The 18469-nt window shown below is 41.3% G+C and overlaps 2 protein-coding genes across 5 annotated transcripts in view; one reads left to right on the top strand and one right to left on the bottom strand.

Moving 5' to 3' along the window:
• The window catches only part of HACD3 (3-hydroxyacyl-CoA dehydratase 3), a 38971-nt gene extending 20959 nt beyond the window's left edge, over positions 1–18012 (top strand). For all 4 annotated transcript variants that reach the window (XM_040643098.1, XM_040643099.1, XM_008708577.2 and 1 more), the window contains 7 exons: positions 1390–1441; positions 3719–3829; positions 9155–9282; positions 10852–10964; positions 12592–12698; positions 13289–13420; positions 16369–18012. In XM_040643098.1, coding sequence (XP_040499032.1) covers positions 1390–1441; positions 3719–3829; positions 9155–9282; positions 10852–10964; positions 12592–12698; positions 13289–13420; positions 16369–16445 — 720 coding nt within the window. In that variant the 3' untranslated portion in view covers positions 16446–18012. The remainder of the gene's footprint in view (positions 1–1389; positions 1442–3718; positions 3830–9154; positions 9283–10851; positions 10965–12591; positions 12699–13288; positions 13421–16368) is intronic.
• On the bottom strand, positions 1454–17126 carry LOC103679074. Its single transcript, XM_008708578.2, has 2 exons — positions 17015–17126; positions 1454–2047 (listed from the first exon to the last, which is right to left on the bottom strand). The coding sequence occupies exons 1-2, from the start codon at positions 17075–17077 to the stop codon at positions 1478–1480; spliced, it is 633 nt and encodes a 210-aa protein (XP_008706800.1). The 5' UTR covers positions 17078–17126; the 3' UTR covers positions 1454–1477.
• Positions 18013–18469: the final 457 nt, after the last annotated feature.

Here is an 18469-nt window from a genome sequence, read left to right as displayed (position 1 = left end):
CCACCACCCTGGGATCATGACCTGAGCCGAAGACAGTTGCTTAACTGACTGAGCCACCCAGGCGCCCTGGAAACATGGTTTTATAGAAGTGCTGGTCATATATTTTGTAGACTGTCCCTCAGCTGGGATTTGTTGAAGGTTTTTGTTGCGATTAGACAGGGTGATGGGATTTTGGGGAAGAGGACCGCAGAGGTTTCATTCTTACTGTGTCCCACCAAGGGTATATACTGTCAGCATGACTTATCACTGCTCACAGTAACCCTGATCATCTGGCTGAGGTAATGTTGGTCCGGTTTCTCCACTGTAATGTTACTTCTCCCTCTTTCTTTACTGTGTCCTTTTAGGATGGAAGTCACTATGTCTAGCCCATGTTAAGGAGTGGGGAGTTACGCTTCCCTTCCTTACTGCTGAGTATTTACGTACTTTCTTTGGAATTCTTCTCTATGGGAGATTTGCCTGTTCTGTTCCATGTTTTTAGTCAATCATTTATTTGTATCTGTATGGACTGATGAATATTTTTTTTTATAGTTTGGTTTATAATCCGGTACTATGTTATTTGTTATTTATTTTGTTGTTCCCGTTGTTCCAGCTTCAGCCATTGGAAGCTCTTTCAGTTGGCTCGAGTCCTTTTGACAAAGCTCCGTCATTGTGGGGCTTTTTTTTTTTTTTTTTGGGACATTATTAATTTCTGGCACTATAAGCTGCTCCAGGCTTATCTTGTGTATTCCCTGCTCCAGCCCCAGAGGCAGCCATTCTTCAAGGAGCTCTGTTCTTTTTAGTGGGGAATAGTAGTGGAAACCAAGACCTGGGCTCTAGATATGCTTCTAGACCCTCTCAGGTGGCAGAATGAGGAACTCTATGTGTGCAGACTAGCCCAGTCATATACTGGCTATACTTATAAATATTTCTGTATGTATCCATCTGTATCTATATTGACCTAACGTGAGTTCATACTGATGTTGGAGACATGAAATTAGCTTCTGGAAAAATTATACTAAAAATCTAGAAGTCTTAAAAAAAAAAATAGAACAGCAATCTATTTCCTGCCCTAAAATTCTGTTTTGTTTCCATGACTGTGACAAATCTTCTGGGGGTCTGAGATTCCAGCTCCCGAGATTCTAAGACTGTCCGCTTTGTAGTGTGGAAGCCAGATGACTGGTTGAGTTCTGTGAGCACTGGATGGGCATTCTGTGGTGCTGGTGCTGCCTAGTTAGGGAGGAGTCAGGTGTGTCGGCACCATGAGCTAGGACATCTGCCCCAGTGAAGCGTGGACACGATTGGAGGAGGGGGCTTTGAGGGAGTCAGATCACTTATCCAGCATGTGGATTTTTGTGAGCATCTGGGAATATTCTAACCTGTGTTTTTGGAAAACTTCTGTCCAAATTCTAGGAAGAAGAACGCCTAAATAAACTGAGACTTGAAAGCCAAGGCTCCCCTGAAAGTAAGTTGTCCCCGCTGCTGCTGCGGTAGTTACCAGTTAACCAACGATAGAGACGGGGGTATGGAGGGGTGCGATGCGGCAGGAGAGCTGATACTGTGTGTGTGAGGTGATGAGGACTGTGTCACGTCCAGGGCTTACACTGTGCGCACCCACATCAGAAGACTTCCTTTTAATGTGTCCCTCTGTTTGGAGCCTAACAGCACCCAAGGGCACCAAAGCTGGTCTAGCAGAAGGGAAGAACCGCAGTCTCCTGGACTGGCCCACTGTCAGGTGGCAGCAGGCCTTGCCTAGACACGTGGGAACACCACGTAGGTCCAAGGCTACACTTCCTCCAGCTTGGTGTTTTTCTCCCAGACAAGTGTGGTTCTCAACCTCAAAAACTCTATTCCTGTTTCTCTCCGTCCAACTGCTGAGAAGCAAGCAGCTCTCTGTAAGTGTATTGTGTTCTGGGTGACACACACGACATGCAGCAGCCCTCCGTCCACTTCCTGCTGTGTGCAAGCGTTGTCGCAGGCCCGTGGGGGCGGGGCCGGTGAACTCCTCAGAGCACCTGCTGAGAGCATCCGTTCCAGGGGGAGGACCACGAAAGTCTATACAAAATGCACGCTGAAAAGCAAAATAAAATCATGGTTTTTCACATGTCCATATATTTTCAGGTTTTAGGGGCACTTATGTGGCATGCTGTAAGTAAGGAAGGGAAAGTTTTAGAGTGGCTGTTTTCAAACTACATCCCGTGGTCCCCAGGGGTTCCCAGGGATTCTTTGGAGGGACAGGCCAAGCAAGCGGGTCCATTTCAACTAGAGCTGCTCTGCTTTTGTGTTTTATGTGTTAGGTTTTGAATAAAGTTCGTTTTGAAAAGGTTTCATTGCTTTAGAAAAAGATGTGAATAATCACTAATTTAGAGAAATATTCCTTTAGAAAAACAAAGAAGGGGAGAAGGTTAGTAGAGGTAAAGAATAAAGACTTGAGATTAAAATTAATTATGAGCTTGAAAATTATTTGACATTTAAGTTAATTTTGGAGGGGGGTTTAGAGGGATAAACTTTGAAAACATGTAAAAATTCTTATATGTGGATTTTTAGGACATTAGATAATGCTTTTACTGTTTTATCTCAATTCATGAAGTTTCCTGATGAAGTAAGTTCTTTAGGATGGCGAAGTCTAATACACTTTTGTAGTTTCGAAGAAAAGATTTTAGTTAAGTGTTGTGAAAAGTCTGACTCTTTTGGCTCCTGAGGACTAGGTTGCTTTCAGTTGACCACCCTAGTTAGCGTGGCTATTTGAGCATCCGCCGAGGCTTACGTGCAGAGGATCTGTAGCCTAGGAATAAATACGAAGCAGCAGGATCTGAGCTCCATAGCTCTTCTCGTGAGAATTATCCTTTCCTTGGCCCCACTCCTTTGACTCAACCATGACTCTAAGCTCCTTACTCCTTCCTTAACTCTGTAATTGGCTGTGTCTTCGCGAGCCTTAGGCTGCAGACAAAATTAACATTCCTTATCCTCCTGCCTCTCAGGCTGTACTTTTCCTTCTTTGGTTATGTCCCCATTCTACCCATCTTCCAAAGCACAGGGCAGGCCCCATGTGATCTCTGCAGACCTGCCTGCTTCCCACTTCCGCAGCCGAATGTCATTTTCTCACCTTGAGGGTTTCACAAGACGCTACCTGTTACTCTCTTGCTTTCAGATTGTAAGTTTTTTGAGGGCGACGTCAGGTCTTAATTAACATCTTTGAGTCCCACTAGTGTCCCTCAGAACCTCGCACCTTATGGATGTTCAGTTGATCCTTTGTTGGATGCAAATGTGATCAAATATCAACATTCTTTTTTTGTTATGTTTCTATTTCTTTGAGCTAGTTCGACTATATGACCTTAAAAAAATTGTGGGAAACAAAGAAACCGTAGATTATATGAAAAAGACAAGAGCAGGAGTGGAGTGTAGCTTTATTTCCCTTCTGTAATGCCTCCTAAGGTGGTCAGTCGTTCTTTGCCAGAAGTAATTTCTCTCCTTGGATTTATTATGTCTGTACCCTTACCCTTCAAGGCCGTGAGGGAAAAGACTGTTAAAGACATACCTCGGAGTGCAGTGTCCATATCTTTACCTCACCCCTTTCTCTTTGGGCCTAGGAGCCCAGGCTGGTGCTGATCTGGGCCAGGTATCTGTTTGGGAGCTCAGGGCACCCAATGGGAGAGAGGGGTTGAGGTCAACCAGGTCTGCCCCCCTACTTCTCTGTTGCAGCTCTGCTCGTAACAGTTTCCTGTCTTGCTTTTCTTTGCAGCTCTTACAAGCTTGAAGAAAGGATACCTGTTCATGTATAATTTCGTGCAGTTCTTGGGATTCTCCTGGATCTTTGTCAACATGACTGTGCGGTTCTTTATTTTGGGAAAAGGTAAGCACAAAATTTCAACACTAGTTTCTTTTCTTCTCTTTTCTTTTTTCTTCTCTCCTCCCCTTTTCTCCTTCCTTCCTAGATTATTTATTTATTTGAGAGAGAGAGAGAGTGAGCATGGGCAGGGGGAACCACAGGTAGAGGGAGAGGGAGAAGCAGTCTCCCCGCTGAGCAGGGAGCCCAGATGCAGTGCTCGATCCCAGGCCCCTGGAATCATGACCTGAGCCGAAGGCAGATGTTTAACTGACTGAGCCACCCAGGCACCCCAACACTAATTTTCTTTTGTCAGTAGTTTGGCCTACTACCCACCAAAGGTGTCAATAGTACCCTACCTTTGGTATTAATAATAACCCCCCATGTTTGTGTAGCACTCAGTCCTTTCATTGTACTTCCAAGTCTCTGAGTTCCCTTGGCCTTGTGAAACAAGCAGGCTGGAGATTGTGTCCATTTAACAGGTGAGGAAACAGGCTTAGAAATGGTCCACATTCACACAGCTGGCCAGAGGCACATCTTGGGCTAGTGTTCCTTTCTCTGCTCACTACATGGTAGTTCATTTGTAACCAAATAAACTTAGGTGGTATTTTCGGTGCTAAAGTTAATGCAAGTCCAAAAGGGATCTTGCCCTTTGGGAGCCTAAGTAGATTTTCAAATGGACCGTTCCAAAACTGAATGAAAAGACTATCCCAAAGATACCTGTTCTTGATAAATTAATTTGTATGTTTTTTTTTTTAAAACTGTGTATTTAACAAAATTCTGGCAGAAAGTAAATGGCAATGGAAAATTTTTGAGAATGTGATCTAAAGTATTCTGAAATTATATTATGAACAATAAGTAGGTAATAAAATTTGGGGGAAGAAAGGGTAATGGGAGAGCACTTTCTCTGTCTGATATGAAAGAATGATAGTTAAAATAAGATAGCATTAGTATAAGAAGAGAGTATCAATAGAGCAAATTAGATGGTCCAGAAATAGCTTTTACATTATATATATATCTCCTAATTATATATATGATATAAAAGGAATCATGAGTCAGTGGAAAGGGAAATATCCAATACTTTTTTATTGGATGGGAATTCTAATGTTTCCAGGGAAAATTGGAATAGGGAGGCAAGGAATCTCTTTGACTCTTTTCCTCACACTGTGTACAAAAATAAATTCCCCCAAAGGATTTAAGAGTCCTATATAAAAAACATAAAACATAACAAGATACAAGTAAATGTTTATAAAAATCTCATGTGGAAGGTTAGGACTTTCTAGCTTAAAAGAGAAGAAATCATCAAGAATAAGGTCAATATATTTGACTACATAAAATATCTAAATTCCCGTGTATCTAAAAATACCCCAGCTAAGACAACACTCAAGATTAAAAGTCTATGGAGGTTAGTAGCATGGGGAATGGAGGGTTGGTGGAAAATTGCAGCCAATACTAGCAGGGGTTGATTACATATACAGAATTTTTTACAAATTGATCTAAAAATGTATAGACTCTATGGAATAGATAAATTAACAGAAGTCATGTGCAGGGAGGGAGTAAAACCAATTTAACATACAGAAAAAATATTTAACTCAATAATGATGGAGGAAATAAAAATATGGTTTTTGTCAGTTTTGCAAAGTCAAAAAAGATAGCTGGCTTAGGAGGACATAGGCTAAAGTAGACTCGAGTGGCTACTGGGAGGGTGTATGAGCACAATGACTCTTTTGGAAAATAATTTGGCAAAGCGCTAAGGACATGTAACTGCTTATACCCTTGAACCTGGTTATTTTACTTCTGGAAGTATGTTCTAAAGAAATCACTGAAACTACAAGAAAAGCTTTTTCAAACGGTACACGTTGTGGCATTATTTCTATTAGTACAAGTTAGAAGCTACCTCGATGCCCATCAGCGAGGGTTTGCTTTCGATATTCATTCAGTGGGATGTTGTGAAGCAGATATAAAGTATTTAAAGAGTTTATAGTAACATGGAGAAATACTTAGGATAGGCTAAAAAAGTACTAGATAAATTCGTTCTTCCAGTTTCCTCACATCGTATAAAAAGGAGAAAAAAGTGCACCAATACATGCAAAAAGATTGGAAGGAATGCACCATTTAAAAATGGTTTGGATGTGGATAATTTAAAAATTTGTCCTTATTTTATATAAGAAATCGGAAAAATAAAAGTATAGTGGAAAATACAGACTCTGTTTAAAAAAAGAAAAAAAAGGGGCGCCTGGGTGGCACAGCGGTTAAGCGTCTGCCTTCAGCTCAGGGCGTGATCCCGGCGTTATGGGATCGAGCCCCACATCAGGCTCCTCCGCTATGAGCCTGCTTCTTTCTCTCCCACTCCCCCTGCTTGTGTTCCCTCTCTCGCTGGCTGTCTCTCTCTCTGTCGAATAAATAAATAAAATATTTAAAAAAAAAAAAAAGAAAGAAAAAAATCCTATAGTCTATTTTATTTTTTAGCCCTAAATTTTCTCATCTGAGGTTTGTAGTAGGTGAATTGTCATTTAGCTCGAGTCATTTCAAAGAAGCGTATGTTGTTTTTCCAGCCTTCTTAACACCTAAGAATTCTGCAAAGCACAGCGGCAGGCTAGTGAAGAATTTCCCAAATGCCTAGTGTCTTAGAGTCTCGCGTGACCAAAGGTCTATGTAGATGAGTTATTTGGAAAAAAAAAAAAAAAAGCAAGTCTCAGACTTGTGGTTTTTATTACTGTGGATTGATCACAAGTCCCATGGAACGAATAAGGACATGTAAATACCTAATCATTTAGTTTAACATCGTCAGGTTGATTCTCCGCGTCCTGTGCAAGCCTGCAGGCCATTAGGTGATCTAGTCCAAAAGCGCCTAAGTTATCTGGGTCATGTGCTTAAGCTGCTTGGATTTGTCATTTCTGTTTTGGTTCTCAGCCCCTTACTAAGCACCTTCTGGAATGGAGCTCCTGGTTTAATTCTTCCCTTACCAGTCGTCAGAGCCGTGGTAAGGACCTGGCGCCTGGCACCCAGTTTGCCCCTTGCAGTTTTCTCCTTTTGAATGAAGGGTGTTGGTAAATGGCAAATTCTGCACCTGTGCTTGGTTTTTCATGTAAACGTGTACTTGCTAAACTTCTTATGCTAAGGAGACACTAGCAAACTCTTGGGCTTATGGAGAAACTCTTGTTTGAGCTTATCTAGCTCTCTATTAAGGAATACTCTTTTAAAAAAAAATTAAAAATTTTTTCTAATTATAAAAATGTGTTAATCACAGAAAAATCAGGAAATAAAGACTTACATAAAACAAACACTCTTCTGTAATCCCATCTATGAGAGCAACAGATTCTCGGCACCTTGGTGTATATCCTTCCAACTGACCAAACTTCCCTAGGAGCAAGGAACAATTCCCGATACGGAATTGTGAGTTTAAATGGCAAATTGTTCTTAAGGATTTTCATGTATCCTGCCCAAACACAGTATACTGTATTATACGCCCACTGCTAGTAGTATCTCACATCCCATTAACATGAGTGCCTTTTACTACTTAAAAGTTTTTTGTTTTCATATCATAAAAGTAAATGTGCTGATTTAAGCCAGTTCGGAAAGTGGGGGAAACCAGGATGGAGTTGTGGGGGGAGAGAAGGGGAGGCGAATAAGCCACTGTCCATCACTATTAATATAGCCACACATTGGGGCACCTGAGTGGCTCAGTCAGTTAAGCGTCTGCCTTCAGCTCGGGTCATGATCCCGGGGTCCTGGGTTCGAGTCCCGCGTCAGCCTCCCTGCTTCGCGGGGAGCCTGTTTCTCCCTCTCCTCCATGCTCGTGTTCTCTGTCTCTCTCAAATACATAAATAAAATCTTTAAAAAATATGCATTTAGCCATATGTAATTTTCCTCCTACAGTGAAACTTTGTAGTCCTACTGTGTACACCATTTCTGTCTTGTTTTAAAAACAAAATTATAAGCATTTTAATGTTTTTAAATTCTTTGTAACTGTCATTTTAGAAATCAGATTTCTATTCCTGAATTGAAACAAGGATGTAAAATCAGAGCAAAGCCACAAGATCTAATTTTTGTTCACCATGTGCCAAATCTTAAGTCACAGCTTTGTGTTTTCCAAACGGAGGTCCTCATTTTTTAAAGCTTTGCCCAGGAGAAATGCCATCTTAAAGTGAACCCCTGGGGCGCCTGGGTGGCACAGTCATTAAGCGTCTGCCTTCGGCTCAGGGCATGATCCCATTGTTCCCGGATTGAGCCGCACATCAGGCTCCTCCGCTGGGAGCCTGCTGCTTCCTCTCCCACTCCCCTGCTGTGTTCCCTCTCTCGCTGGCTGTCTCTCTGTCACATAAATAAATAAAATCTTTAAAAAAAAAATAAAGTGAATCCCCTTAAAATGGACACCAGAATTTCATTGTAAATGGCGACAAAAAGACTCGGTTGAGACTTTGTCTTGAAAAGGGCGATTTAAAGTTATGAGAATAAGTTTTTTAACTTATATGTAGTGAAATTAAAATTGTAAATGTAATTTTGTATTAATTCTTCAGAGAAAAGAATTAGTCCGATTTTGAACTAAATTACTGGTGGAATTTTCCTGGCAAAATTACGTAAGAACACTATATACCATTCTTCATTTCACATTTGACTCTAGCAGGATTGTAAAGTGGATCATTTTTGCAAAAATATTAGAGGTTTTCTTTAAGTTTTTTTCAAGGGCCTCTTCTATTCAACCGATGTGTATTTATTTATTTATTTATTTATTTTAAAGATTTTATTTATTCGACAGAGATAGAGACAGCCAGCGAGAGAGGGAACACAAGCAGGGGGAGTGGGAGAGGAAGAAGCAGGCTCATAGTGGAGGAGCCTGATGTGGGGCTCGATCCCACAACGCCGGGATCACACCCTGAGCCTAAGGCAGATGCTTAACCGCTGTGCCACCCAGGCACCCCTATGTATTTATTTTTAAAGATTTTATTTATTTATTTGTCAGAGCGTGCACACAAGCAGGGGGAGCGGCAGGCAGAGGGAGAAGCAGGCTCCCTGCTGAGCAAGGAGCCCAACGTGGGGCTCGATCGCACCCTGAGCCGCAGGCAGCCACTTAACCCACTGAGCCATCCAGGCACCCCTTTTCTTGTCTTTTAAAATGAGAAGGACCTACAGGGTTTATGTGTTAACTTTCTAATAACCGGTAGAGTTTACTATTCATGACCTCACAGGCCTGTTCCCCCGCAGCTTAGTTTGGATTGTAAACTTGAATCTCTGTGGCTGTTTATTATACTTTTCCTTAAGTTTCTTTCATGCAAGTAGGTATCCAGTTTGAGAAATAATTCTGTTGGAATTTGCAGCTTGATTTACCCTTAATGTGTATTTGTCCCATAGAGTCCTTCTATGACACATTCCACACCTCGGCCGACATGATGTATTTCTGCCAGATGCTGTCAGCTGTGGAGACTATCAATGCAGCAATCGGTGTCACGAAGTCACCACTGATGCCTTGTTTTATCCAGGTACGGAACAACTGACCTCAGGTCTCATCATTTAGTGGGTACGCCACAATTCGCTGGGAAGTCGCAATGAGTAAAAATCTCTCATCTCAAAAAAAAGTAGCATTGTTTTATCTGAAAAAGGAGGTAAACTTTAAGCCCAGGGGTATTTTCCAAAGTCGACTTCTGCCATTTCAGGTCTGGTTTGTTTATAACATCATCATGAAATCACAAAGTTATAAAAAGGGCTTTAGAACTAGGGAAACTTGATTCTCAAGCAGGAGCAGAAAAACTTACCCACAATCTTCTCAGGTAGAGATGTGCTTGGTCTCCTCCCAACTTGGGTAGGTGAAGGCAATGCAATCCTAGGAGCTCTTTTCACTTTGGCCTTTCTTCCGTATATGAAGGGGACTCTCTTGACTGGTGTGGGGATTCTCCCCTCCCTTGATACATCTATGTTGTTTCCTAATATTTGGAAGATTGCTATCAGGAATGGGGCATCAAAGTCTTTAAACTTCCTTGCCCTATTTCCTGTGATTACATAATATTAAACACACACCCCCGGGGGCAACAGGTGCTTGCTGGTTGGTCTCTTCTGGAGTCCTGTTTCTATAGTTCTACCTTTTTCTGGTACACCAGCCCTGGCATTCTGATAGAGTGTTAATACAATAGCCTTGTTACTCCTGGGTTTTCTGTTTTTGGAGAGAGGCTGTTCTGTTCATTCTAAAAAATCAAAGAGGGTAGTGAGGGAGCCACTAATTTGGAATAATATTTTTTTGTATGTCAAGGAGTAGTTCAGACAAGCATGAGGCTAGAATTTCTAGGGTACGATGGAAGGGAGGGGTCAGCATCCTCACATCGCGCGCGGCTCCAGGGAGTGCCGTTCATGGAGAATGCAGCATGAGCAGAGCCTCCTGGAGTCGGGCATGAGCCAGCATGACTGCAGCTCAGAAGCGTAACACGGAGTATGAAACAAGTATAGCACAGTGTGTTTCAGAAAGTTGAAAAACAAGGCCAAGTGAAACAGTATGCTATTTCGAAGTACGTACATGAGCAGGAAACCCATAGAGAAGGAGCGGAGTAATTAACACAAGATGGTAGTTACATATGGGCGGCTGCCGCACTGGCGAGGTTCTGGTTCCTAACTTGGGTTATGCAGACAAGTGTTCTCGTGGCAGCACTCTTTACACTGTGTTTGAGTGTGTGTGAGTGCTTTTGGAAAGATACTCTTTGTGTTGATCTGTTCACACACATATACACAGTCTACTCAGAAAAACTGGTTTGGGTACTCGTTCCAAAATGGGAACAAAGGCTTAAACTAGCTGAGCTCGGTCTTTCATTTTTTTTCTCCTTTTTAAAAAGATTTTGTGATTTTTTAATGTTTTAAAGTAATCTCTACCCCCAGTGTGAGGCTTGAACTCACGACCCCGAGATCAAGAGTCACACGCTCCACTGACTGAGTCAGCCAGGTGCCCCTCAGTCTTTTTCTATTTACCCTGAATTTAGTGGGCCTAGGTTTCAGGTAACCCATTTATATAGTTTTTGTAGAATATATTTTTAAGCTTTTTCCTTTCTTTTGGGTTCTTTTAATAGCTTTGTGGGAGAAACTTCATTTTGTTTATCATCTTTGGCACCATGGAAGAGATGCAGAACAAAGCTGTGGTTTTCTTTGTGTTTTATTCATGGAGTGCAGTCGAAATTTTCAGGTGGGTAGAAATGCCAGCATGGTTTTTGAATGCGCCTCTCTCTGGAGCAGCTCTCTTCTGGAGGAAGTTTTAGTCAGAGTCTCGTTTGGTTTGAGATTAAGTTTCCGTGTGTGGAGAGCTCTATCTGCATCTGTGTGCTCTGCAAAGGTGAGGCATGTTTTTTTTAAAGCAGTCATTGGATCACAGTACCGGCCTGGGCACTGGGGAGCGGAGGGAGTCGAAAGGTGCAGAGACGTGAAAGACCCATCTTACCATTCAGGATCTTGCTGCCTTGTTGGAAAAAGGACTCATCCACGTGGAAGAATTTTGAAAGGGACATGGGATTGAAGGAGTAGTCAGGCTGGATGGAACTAGTGAAGACCAACCTTCTAGAAGGAATGGAAATAAAGCTTCTACTACAAGATTACTAAAGTTTGAATCAACCTCTTATCTGATTCTGCCATTCTCAATTGTCAACAGAAGAAATATCTTAAAAAAAAAAAAAGATCCAATTAAAGTAGAGGTACTCTTGGCTACCAGACCACCCATACTCCATTTCTTTTTTGGTCAGGTGGAGCAGGGGTTTTGCAAATTGACTCCTCACTTCTAGGTTTGTACATATTTTGGCAAAGTTAATAGCTGAAAGGGAGAAGAGGCAGTAGTAGCCCTAGATTGTGTCTTTTATTTATTTATTTTTTTAAAGATTTTATTTATTTGACAGAGATAGCGAGAGAAGGAACACAAGCACGGGGTAGTTAGAGAAGCAGCAGCAGGTTGGAGAGGGAGAAGCAGACCCCTGCTGAGCAGGGAGCCTGATGTGGGGCTCAATCCCAGGACACCAGGATCATGACCCGAGCTGAAGGCAGACGCTTAACAACTGAGCCACCCAGGCGCCCCTAGAATGTGTCTTAACCATGGTCTGAATCCCTTAGTATTTGGTATACCCTCTAATCTACCAATACAAAGGTGAAAGAGATTATAAGTACTTAATATTAACTCTGTGTGGGAAGAAAAATTTCTTTTTTGTGTTCCCTCTTTTTAAATAGAGTATATCTGATTCTAGATTAGGGATCTTTTGTATACTTTAATTTTGAATTTTGTTTTGTTTTTGAGATCTAGAGCAGGGGAAGGACAGAGGGAGAGGGAGAGTGAATCTTAAGCAGGCTCCATGTCCAGCATGAAGCCCAACGCAGGGCTTGATCTCATGACCCTGAGATCATGACCTGAGCTGAGATCAAGAGTCAGACACTTAACCAACTGAACCACACAGGTGCCCTGTTTACTTTGATAACATTCATTTATCCAGAGAGAAATTGTCAAGGTGTCTGTCATCCTTACCTACTTAGAACATAGATCAGAATTAGTAATAAAGGCAAAGAGCTTTTGAGCATTCATTCCATATACTGAACTATTCCAAAGAGGGTTCCTGTAGGACCTAAACTTAGTCTCCCACCAAAGAGAGTTCACATCCATTGAAAACTGGGGGAAGAGTGTGATGGGAGTTTGTGGGTAGATAGCCCAGGATTATAATTCTGAAGAATTATAGAAGCCATGCGTGGCTAATTGTGAAATTATTCTTCTTGAATGATGTCCTATGGTTGCATTCAGGACCTGAAGTGGCTTTTTACATCCTAATTATTTTCAATAGGTACCCCTTCTACATGCTTTCCTGCCTTGACATGGATTGGAAGGTGCTCACATGGCTTCGTTACACTCTGTGGATTCCCTTGTATCCTCTGGGATGTTTGGCAGAAGGTACTTTCAAGAACGCTAGGTTTTATAAGCTTAGTTCCAAGGAGTAGCTAAGCTGATAGGCCAAAGCTTGCTTCCTTCCTCTGCCAGCCTTAGTCTGACATACAGGTGTTAGACGTAAGAATTTCTTTCTAGTGGCTTCCTTCCATAATACTGCTGATACCCAAACTATTCCAGGGAAGTACCTTGTTTTTGTAAGGTTTGGAAGCTGGGCGTTCATGTACTGTATGCTTCCTATTTATATGGTATTTAGAATTTTCCAAAGCAGGTTCATATCAATGACTTCATTTTATTCTTCCAGACATGTAGTGAGTGAGTCAGGTAGGGATTTTTCTCTCCATTTTATAAAACAGAAAACTAAAGCTCAGTGCTATCAAAATGAATGTTTCCCCTTTCATCTTGTTGTCAGCTTTGGAGGCTCATCGCTTATAAAAACTAGGGGGAGAAATGAAATAGGCACGAGCCCTCTGTACTAAGGGGATGGAAGCATTTTCAGCACACCCAGAATTGACACTGTGGGGGGCTAGAAGCTTCTCTCAGTAGATGGCACTGTATTTCATTTGCTTCTGACAGGTTCTTGTTTCTACTTTCAGCTGTCTCAGTGATCCAGTCCATTCCAGTATTCAACGAAACAGGAAGATTCAGTTTCACGTTGCCATATCCAGTGAAAATCAAAGTTAGATTTTCCTTTTTTCTTCAGATTTATCTTATAATGTTATTTTTAGGTAAGTATTGGCTCTGTAATAGAGTTTTTCCTATCACTTCTTAGAGGGTAGAGTTAAATGATTCAAAGTTTTCAAAGCCTTTATTAGGATTTTTATTTCCAGAAGAGTAGTATAGAATTAGAGAAACATTATTTTGTATAACAGATCCTCGAGGAGAAAATGCCATGTATTTCTTCCAAATTACCAGTGGTTGAATGGTCTTTTTGGTGTGCTCTTGGTCACTTGGTCACAAGCTATTTCATGTTTAAAACAATGTAAGAAGCTCTTTTAAAGTAGAAGAAGCAGCACATTTTAATTTTACTAATTTCAGTGACACATTCCTTATCCAAAATTTACAGAGGTGATAATACCACTGGCAGCAAGGAAGGATGAAGGCAGTCAAGGCCTCTGAGCCGCCAAGAGCTGTCATAAAGCTTCTACCTAATAATAGGAAAGTCCCCTCACCCCACTCCTCATGTAAAACCAGCTTATATATTAGTTTATATAAAATCACAAATCTTTTCCTTAATTCATGAAATCTAAGAACTAAAAGAAGTAAACCTAATTATTGCAAATATAAGAGATTTAAAAGCCTTCCTAATCATTAGGACTGTTTACTTTAGATAAAATTCTAATGCTTTTTTTAAAAAAAGATTTTATTTATTTGGCAGAGAGAGAGAGCATAAGCAGGGTGAGGAGCAGAGGGAGAGGGAGAAGCAGGCTCCAACATAGGGAGGATCCCAGGACCCTGGGATCATGACCTGAGCCGAGGGCAGATGCTTAACCAGCTGAGCCACCCAAGCGTCCCAGTTCTAATGCATTTTAATATAATTTACATATTTCTCTCTGTTTTAGTTCACAAAAATCTTAAGGTGGCCCTAAATAAGTATGGTTGTCTGGTCTTCTAGCAACAGGATATGACAACAGATGGTATATTAGTTATCTATTGCTGTGTAACAAGTCACCCCAAAACTTAGTAGCTTAAGACATAAATGTTTATATCTCACATGGCTTCTGAGGGTCAGAAGGCAGCCTAGCTGGGTAGCTCAGAGTCCCTCCTGAGGTTTCAGGCAGGCTGTCAGCCCGGCGGGGGCTGCAGTTTCTGCCGTCTTCACTGGGGCTGGAGGATCTGCTCCAAACTCACTCATGTAACTCTGAATAGGAGGATTCAGCTTCTTGCCACAGTACTTCTCCATGTGGCTGCTCAGGACATGGCTTCCCCAGAGCAAGTGGTTTGAAAGCCAGAAGCCATACTCTTTTTTTGCCTTTAAAAAAAAAAAAAATGCATCTATAGGGACTCCTGGGTGGCTCAGTCATGATCCCAGGGTCCTGGAATCGAGTCCCCACATCAGGCTCCTTGCTCAGTGTGGAGTCTGCTTCTCCCTCTGCCTGATGCTCCCCCTGCTTATGTGCTCTGACAAATAAATAAAATCTTTTAAAAAAGTATCTTTTTTATAGAAATATATTTGACATATAACATTGTGTAAATTTAAGGTACACATTATTTTGATTTAATTTATAAATTGTAATATGATTACCATTGTAGACATGACTCCCACCTTTATCAGGTCCCCACTGCCTTTTATCACCTAATCTCAGAAGTGACATACCATCACTTTTGCTGTATTCTGTTGGTTACACAGACCAACCTGGTACAGTATGGGAGGGGATACACAAGGGTATGAGATACCAGGAGGGAGGACCATTAGGGACAATCCGGGAGACTAACTACCTCAGTGAGAGGAAGACCACAAAAAGTAAATCCAAGAAGCCACAAAGCTCAGTTCATTTAGCATCAGGGGACGAGACCAGCCCCCTTAGGAGCCCCTTAGGGTACCAGCACATGGCAGAAGAACAGTTAACTACTGCACATTATGGGTATAGATCATTTGCCAAAGGTTTTTTTTTTTTTTTTTTTTTTTGGTCAGATGTTAAATTTTATTCAATTTCTCCTTCTTTTCTATTTCAGAAAGGGTATAATTTATTTCAGAAAGATTTCTAACCAAAATATGTTAAAATGTTTGGCCCTTGAAGGGAGTATGCTTCAGTTTGGAAAATGCACTCGTTAAAAGAGTTCTTTACCTCTCTTACTGGATAAAGCTAGTGTTACGGCAACCAGGCTCCATAAGGTGTGCATAGTGAATGTGTTAAAAGAGGAATAAGTGTTGGGAAGATACTTAAAATATCTAACTAGAAAAGTTAGAAGGGTGTAAGTATTTTAATGTGTATTAACCCTAGTGGCTTTTCTTCATGTTATGTTGTTGTACACTCTAATTTACAAAATTTTTTACTCATATTTAGTTTGCCTACAATGTAGTCGTTTTTATTCTTTAGAATGAAATAAATCTTAAATTTGTGTAATTTAGAAGCAGTACTACACCCAGTTACGTTTGCACATAGATCGAAGTGCTTTTGTAAACATACATTCTCCCATATTAAGCCTGTAAAATAGGTGTTTTTAACCTTCTTGTACAATGAGGAAACTGAGGTAAGGCTAAGCCACAGAACTAGTTAGTGGTCAAGTGGGACTGAAAGTTTTTTCTAACGCTGAAATCCTGCATTTTCTAATTTACTTCCTAGTTGAGGGGTGAAGTTTATGGATGTCTGCAACTTAGTGAAATACATCAAAAATGAGATGGGAGGGAGCAGGTGACAAAGTGAATATAATAAAAATTTAAGTTTAGACCTAGTGTTGGTTCATTGTACAGTATTTTACTTTTTGTGTGTTTGAAAATTCTCATATTAGAATATAGGAGAAAAAAACCCCAGTAAACCCACTGGGAAAAAAGCGAGTGGTCTCTAGTGCACTGATGAGAACTTGGTCAGAGTTGTAATTCCCGAGCACCCTGCAGTAAGCCCAGTGACGTGGGGTAGGACAAGCAGCCATTTAGACTGTCCCTGCCCCACGAGCTTCTGATTATGAACAGAGACAAAGATTCCCTTTTCTCACTGGCTTTTTTCTTTTTCAGGGTTGTACATAAATTTCCGTCACCTTTATAAACAGCGCAGGCGGCGCTATGGACAAAAAAAGAAAAAGGTCCACTAAGAGTTAGATGACTTCTTGCCAGTTTGAGCCTAATCTATAATTCTTACAGTTTTACCTTCTTGTACTGATGTAAAAGTTTTTTTAAAGTTACATGATTACATTCTCAGTGAGGCTATTATTCCGTGTCCCCCAGTAACATTCCCGAATTTACCTATTATCTTAGTGTAGTCCTTGCATGACATGGATTCCTGATATCTGATGACAGGTTTATTCTGCTGTATTCCATTAATGACAGCAAAATACTCAGCCCTACCCCCACGCATTCCTTGTCCGGTTGCTGTCACGCGGGCCAGAGATACTGCTTCCGTGCCCTGACCCTACCCGGTACTGGCCATTCTTAGAGCTGGTATTCGTTCATTTCAGCTCTTGCTCCGGGGAATAAAGCACTGTTGCCTCTCTAGGAGGGTGTGAAAGTGATTCAGGCAGGACCTAAACATTCTGTGCCCAAGGGGTTACTTGTCAAGTTGGGTGGCACTGATAAAACATTTCTGAGTCTGAGTGGGGCTAGAGGACACATATTACCTGAGCGTCTTTTGGCCTCTACCACCACCTGTCATGACAGTGCTTACCTGTGTGTGCACCGGGGAGGCACAATGATCTGGGAGAAACCAGTCAGAACCGTGGAACACCATGATCACTTACTTCATTCCTAGCTAAATCAGAACGGTCTTCAACACTAAAGAAAGATGAAACGTTAGTTTAGAAAACCGTGAGATTATAAGAGTTCCAAACCCAGATGGCTACAGGTGTCAGAAGGGTCAAACCAGCAGTGAGACAGCTGCTGGCTGTGCGGCCTGTGGCAACCAGGAAGCGGACGAAACGCGCCCGCACACCAGTCCTAGGCTGTGCCCGTACATAAAACGGCTCTCTTCTTCCTCTGCGCTGGCTTGTAAACCTTTCAGAGTGACTGGTGGAACTGGCCTCAGAAATGCCTGCCTTTGTTCTGTTGTTGTTTCACTGGTCTGCTCTCGGAGAGGGAAAACAGAGTGAGAAATTTGGCTGGAGAAGTTTAACAAAGCTTCCTGGCAAGAAACCCACCCACAGAGGAACTGAGAAAAATGCAGACATTGTAAAGTTTGGCCATTGTCAAAAATATCATTGTTTCCTCTAAAACATTCCAAGTTAACCAAGTAAAATATGTGTTAGAAGTAATGCTTGTATAAAATAATTTAAGAGCATGGTAGCTCTTTCTGTTCTGCCATTCCTATTGTTCTTGGGGGCGAGGGGACTCCGTGAGTTACGCTGTTTCTCTGAGCCTGACACGGAAACTTGGTTTGACCTAAAAACATTGGATTAGCATAGGCTGGCTGTTTTTTTTTTTTTTTTACAAGTTCATTGCACTGAAGGGTATCTTGCATGTCTGTAACTTCTGTCAACACTTGTTTGTGTTAACTTCTGATGTTTTCACCTGACTTTCTGTTTATTTGGACAGATCAGCTTTGCAGTATATGCTGCATCTTTGTGGCAGAATCCTGTATTCTTAGTGATTGTTATAAACTCCTTTATTGCTATCTGAGAAAGCAAAACATTGTGTATTTCTATTAAACATTTACAATCAAAATCCTAACAACTTGTGTTTAAATATCATTTTAGTCTGATAAGTTTTCAGGTTGTTGATGATAAAGTCCTTTGTTCAGACAAAATATTATACAGCATGGTGATATGTTAAATTCAGCATGTGAAAATGGTTGCTTGGGGTGAAGCCTGCAGGAGCAATAACCTCAGGAAGTCCACAGAACAATGTGAAAAGCATTGATGACAGAAAGCTTGGAGAAGTTACATGACTTGCCTAATGTCATGAAGTTAGCAAATGAATTGGTACCATAACTGACGACAGTGATCTGTCAGAATCCACTTGGGCGGAACCTGGCTTAGGCAGAGACCTAACCAGTGTCAGAAACAAGGAAGTTCACATAGAACCCAAGGAACTCTCTGGATTTATGAATCTGTGCCACTTAGGAAGTTGAAATTTCACTCAGGTGATAGGACAGACTGAAAGGCCAAGACCCATTAGTTTCCCAGTG

Source organism: Ursus maritimus, unplaced genomic scaffold (genome assembly GCF_017311325.1).
Source record: "Ursus maritimus isolate PB19 unplaced genomic scaffold, ASM1731132v1 scaffold_27, whole genome shotgun sequence".
Classification (NCBI taxonomy): Eukaryota; Metazoa; Chordata; class Mammalia; order Carnivora; family Ursidae; genus Ursus; species Ursus maritimus.
Note: the sequence above shows the minus strand (reverse complement) of the source record. Positions and strands in the feature narration are given on the sequence as shown.

What these genes read in the sequence shown, in the direction of transcription:
- LOC103679074 (XM_008708578.2), bottom strand. Translation starts at nt 17,077, where the DNA reads ATGGTGTTCCACGGTTCTGACTGGTTTCTCCCAGATCATTGTGCCTCC. An exon ending in CCTCCCCGGTGCACACACAG is followed by an intron (nt 2,048 to 17,014) that starts GTAAGCACTGTC and finishes TTTGCTTTTCAG; the next exon opens with CGTGCATTTTGTATAGACTT.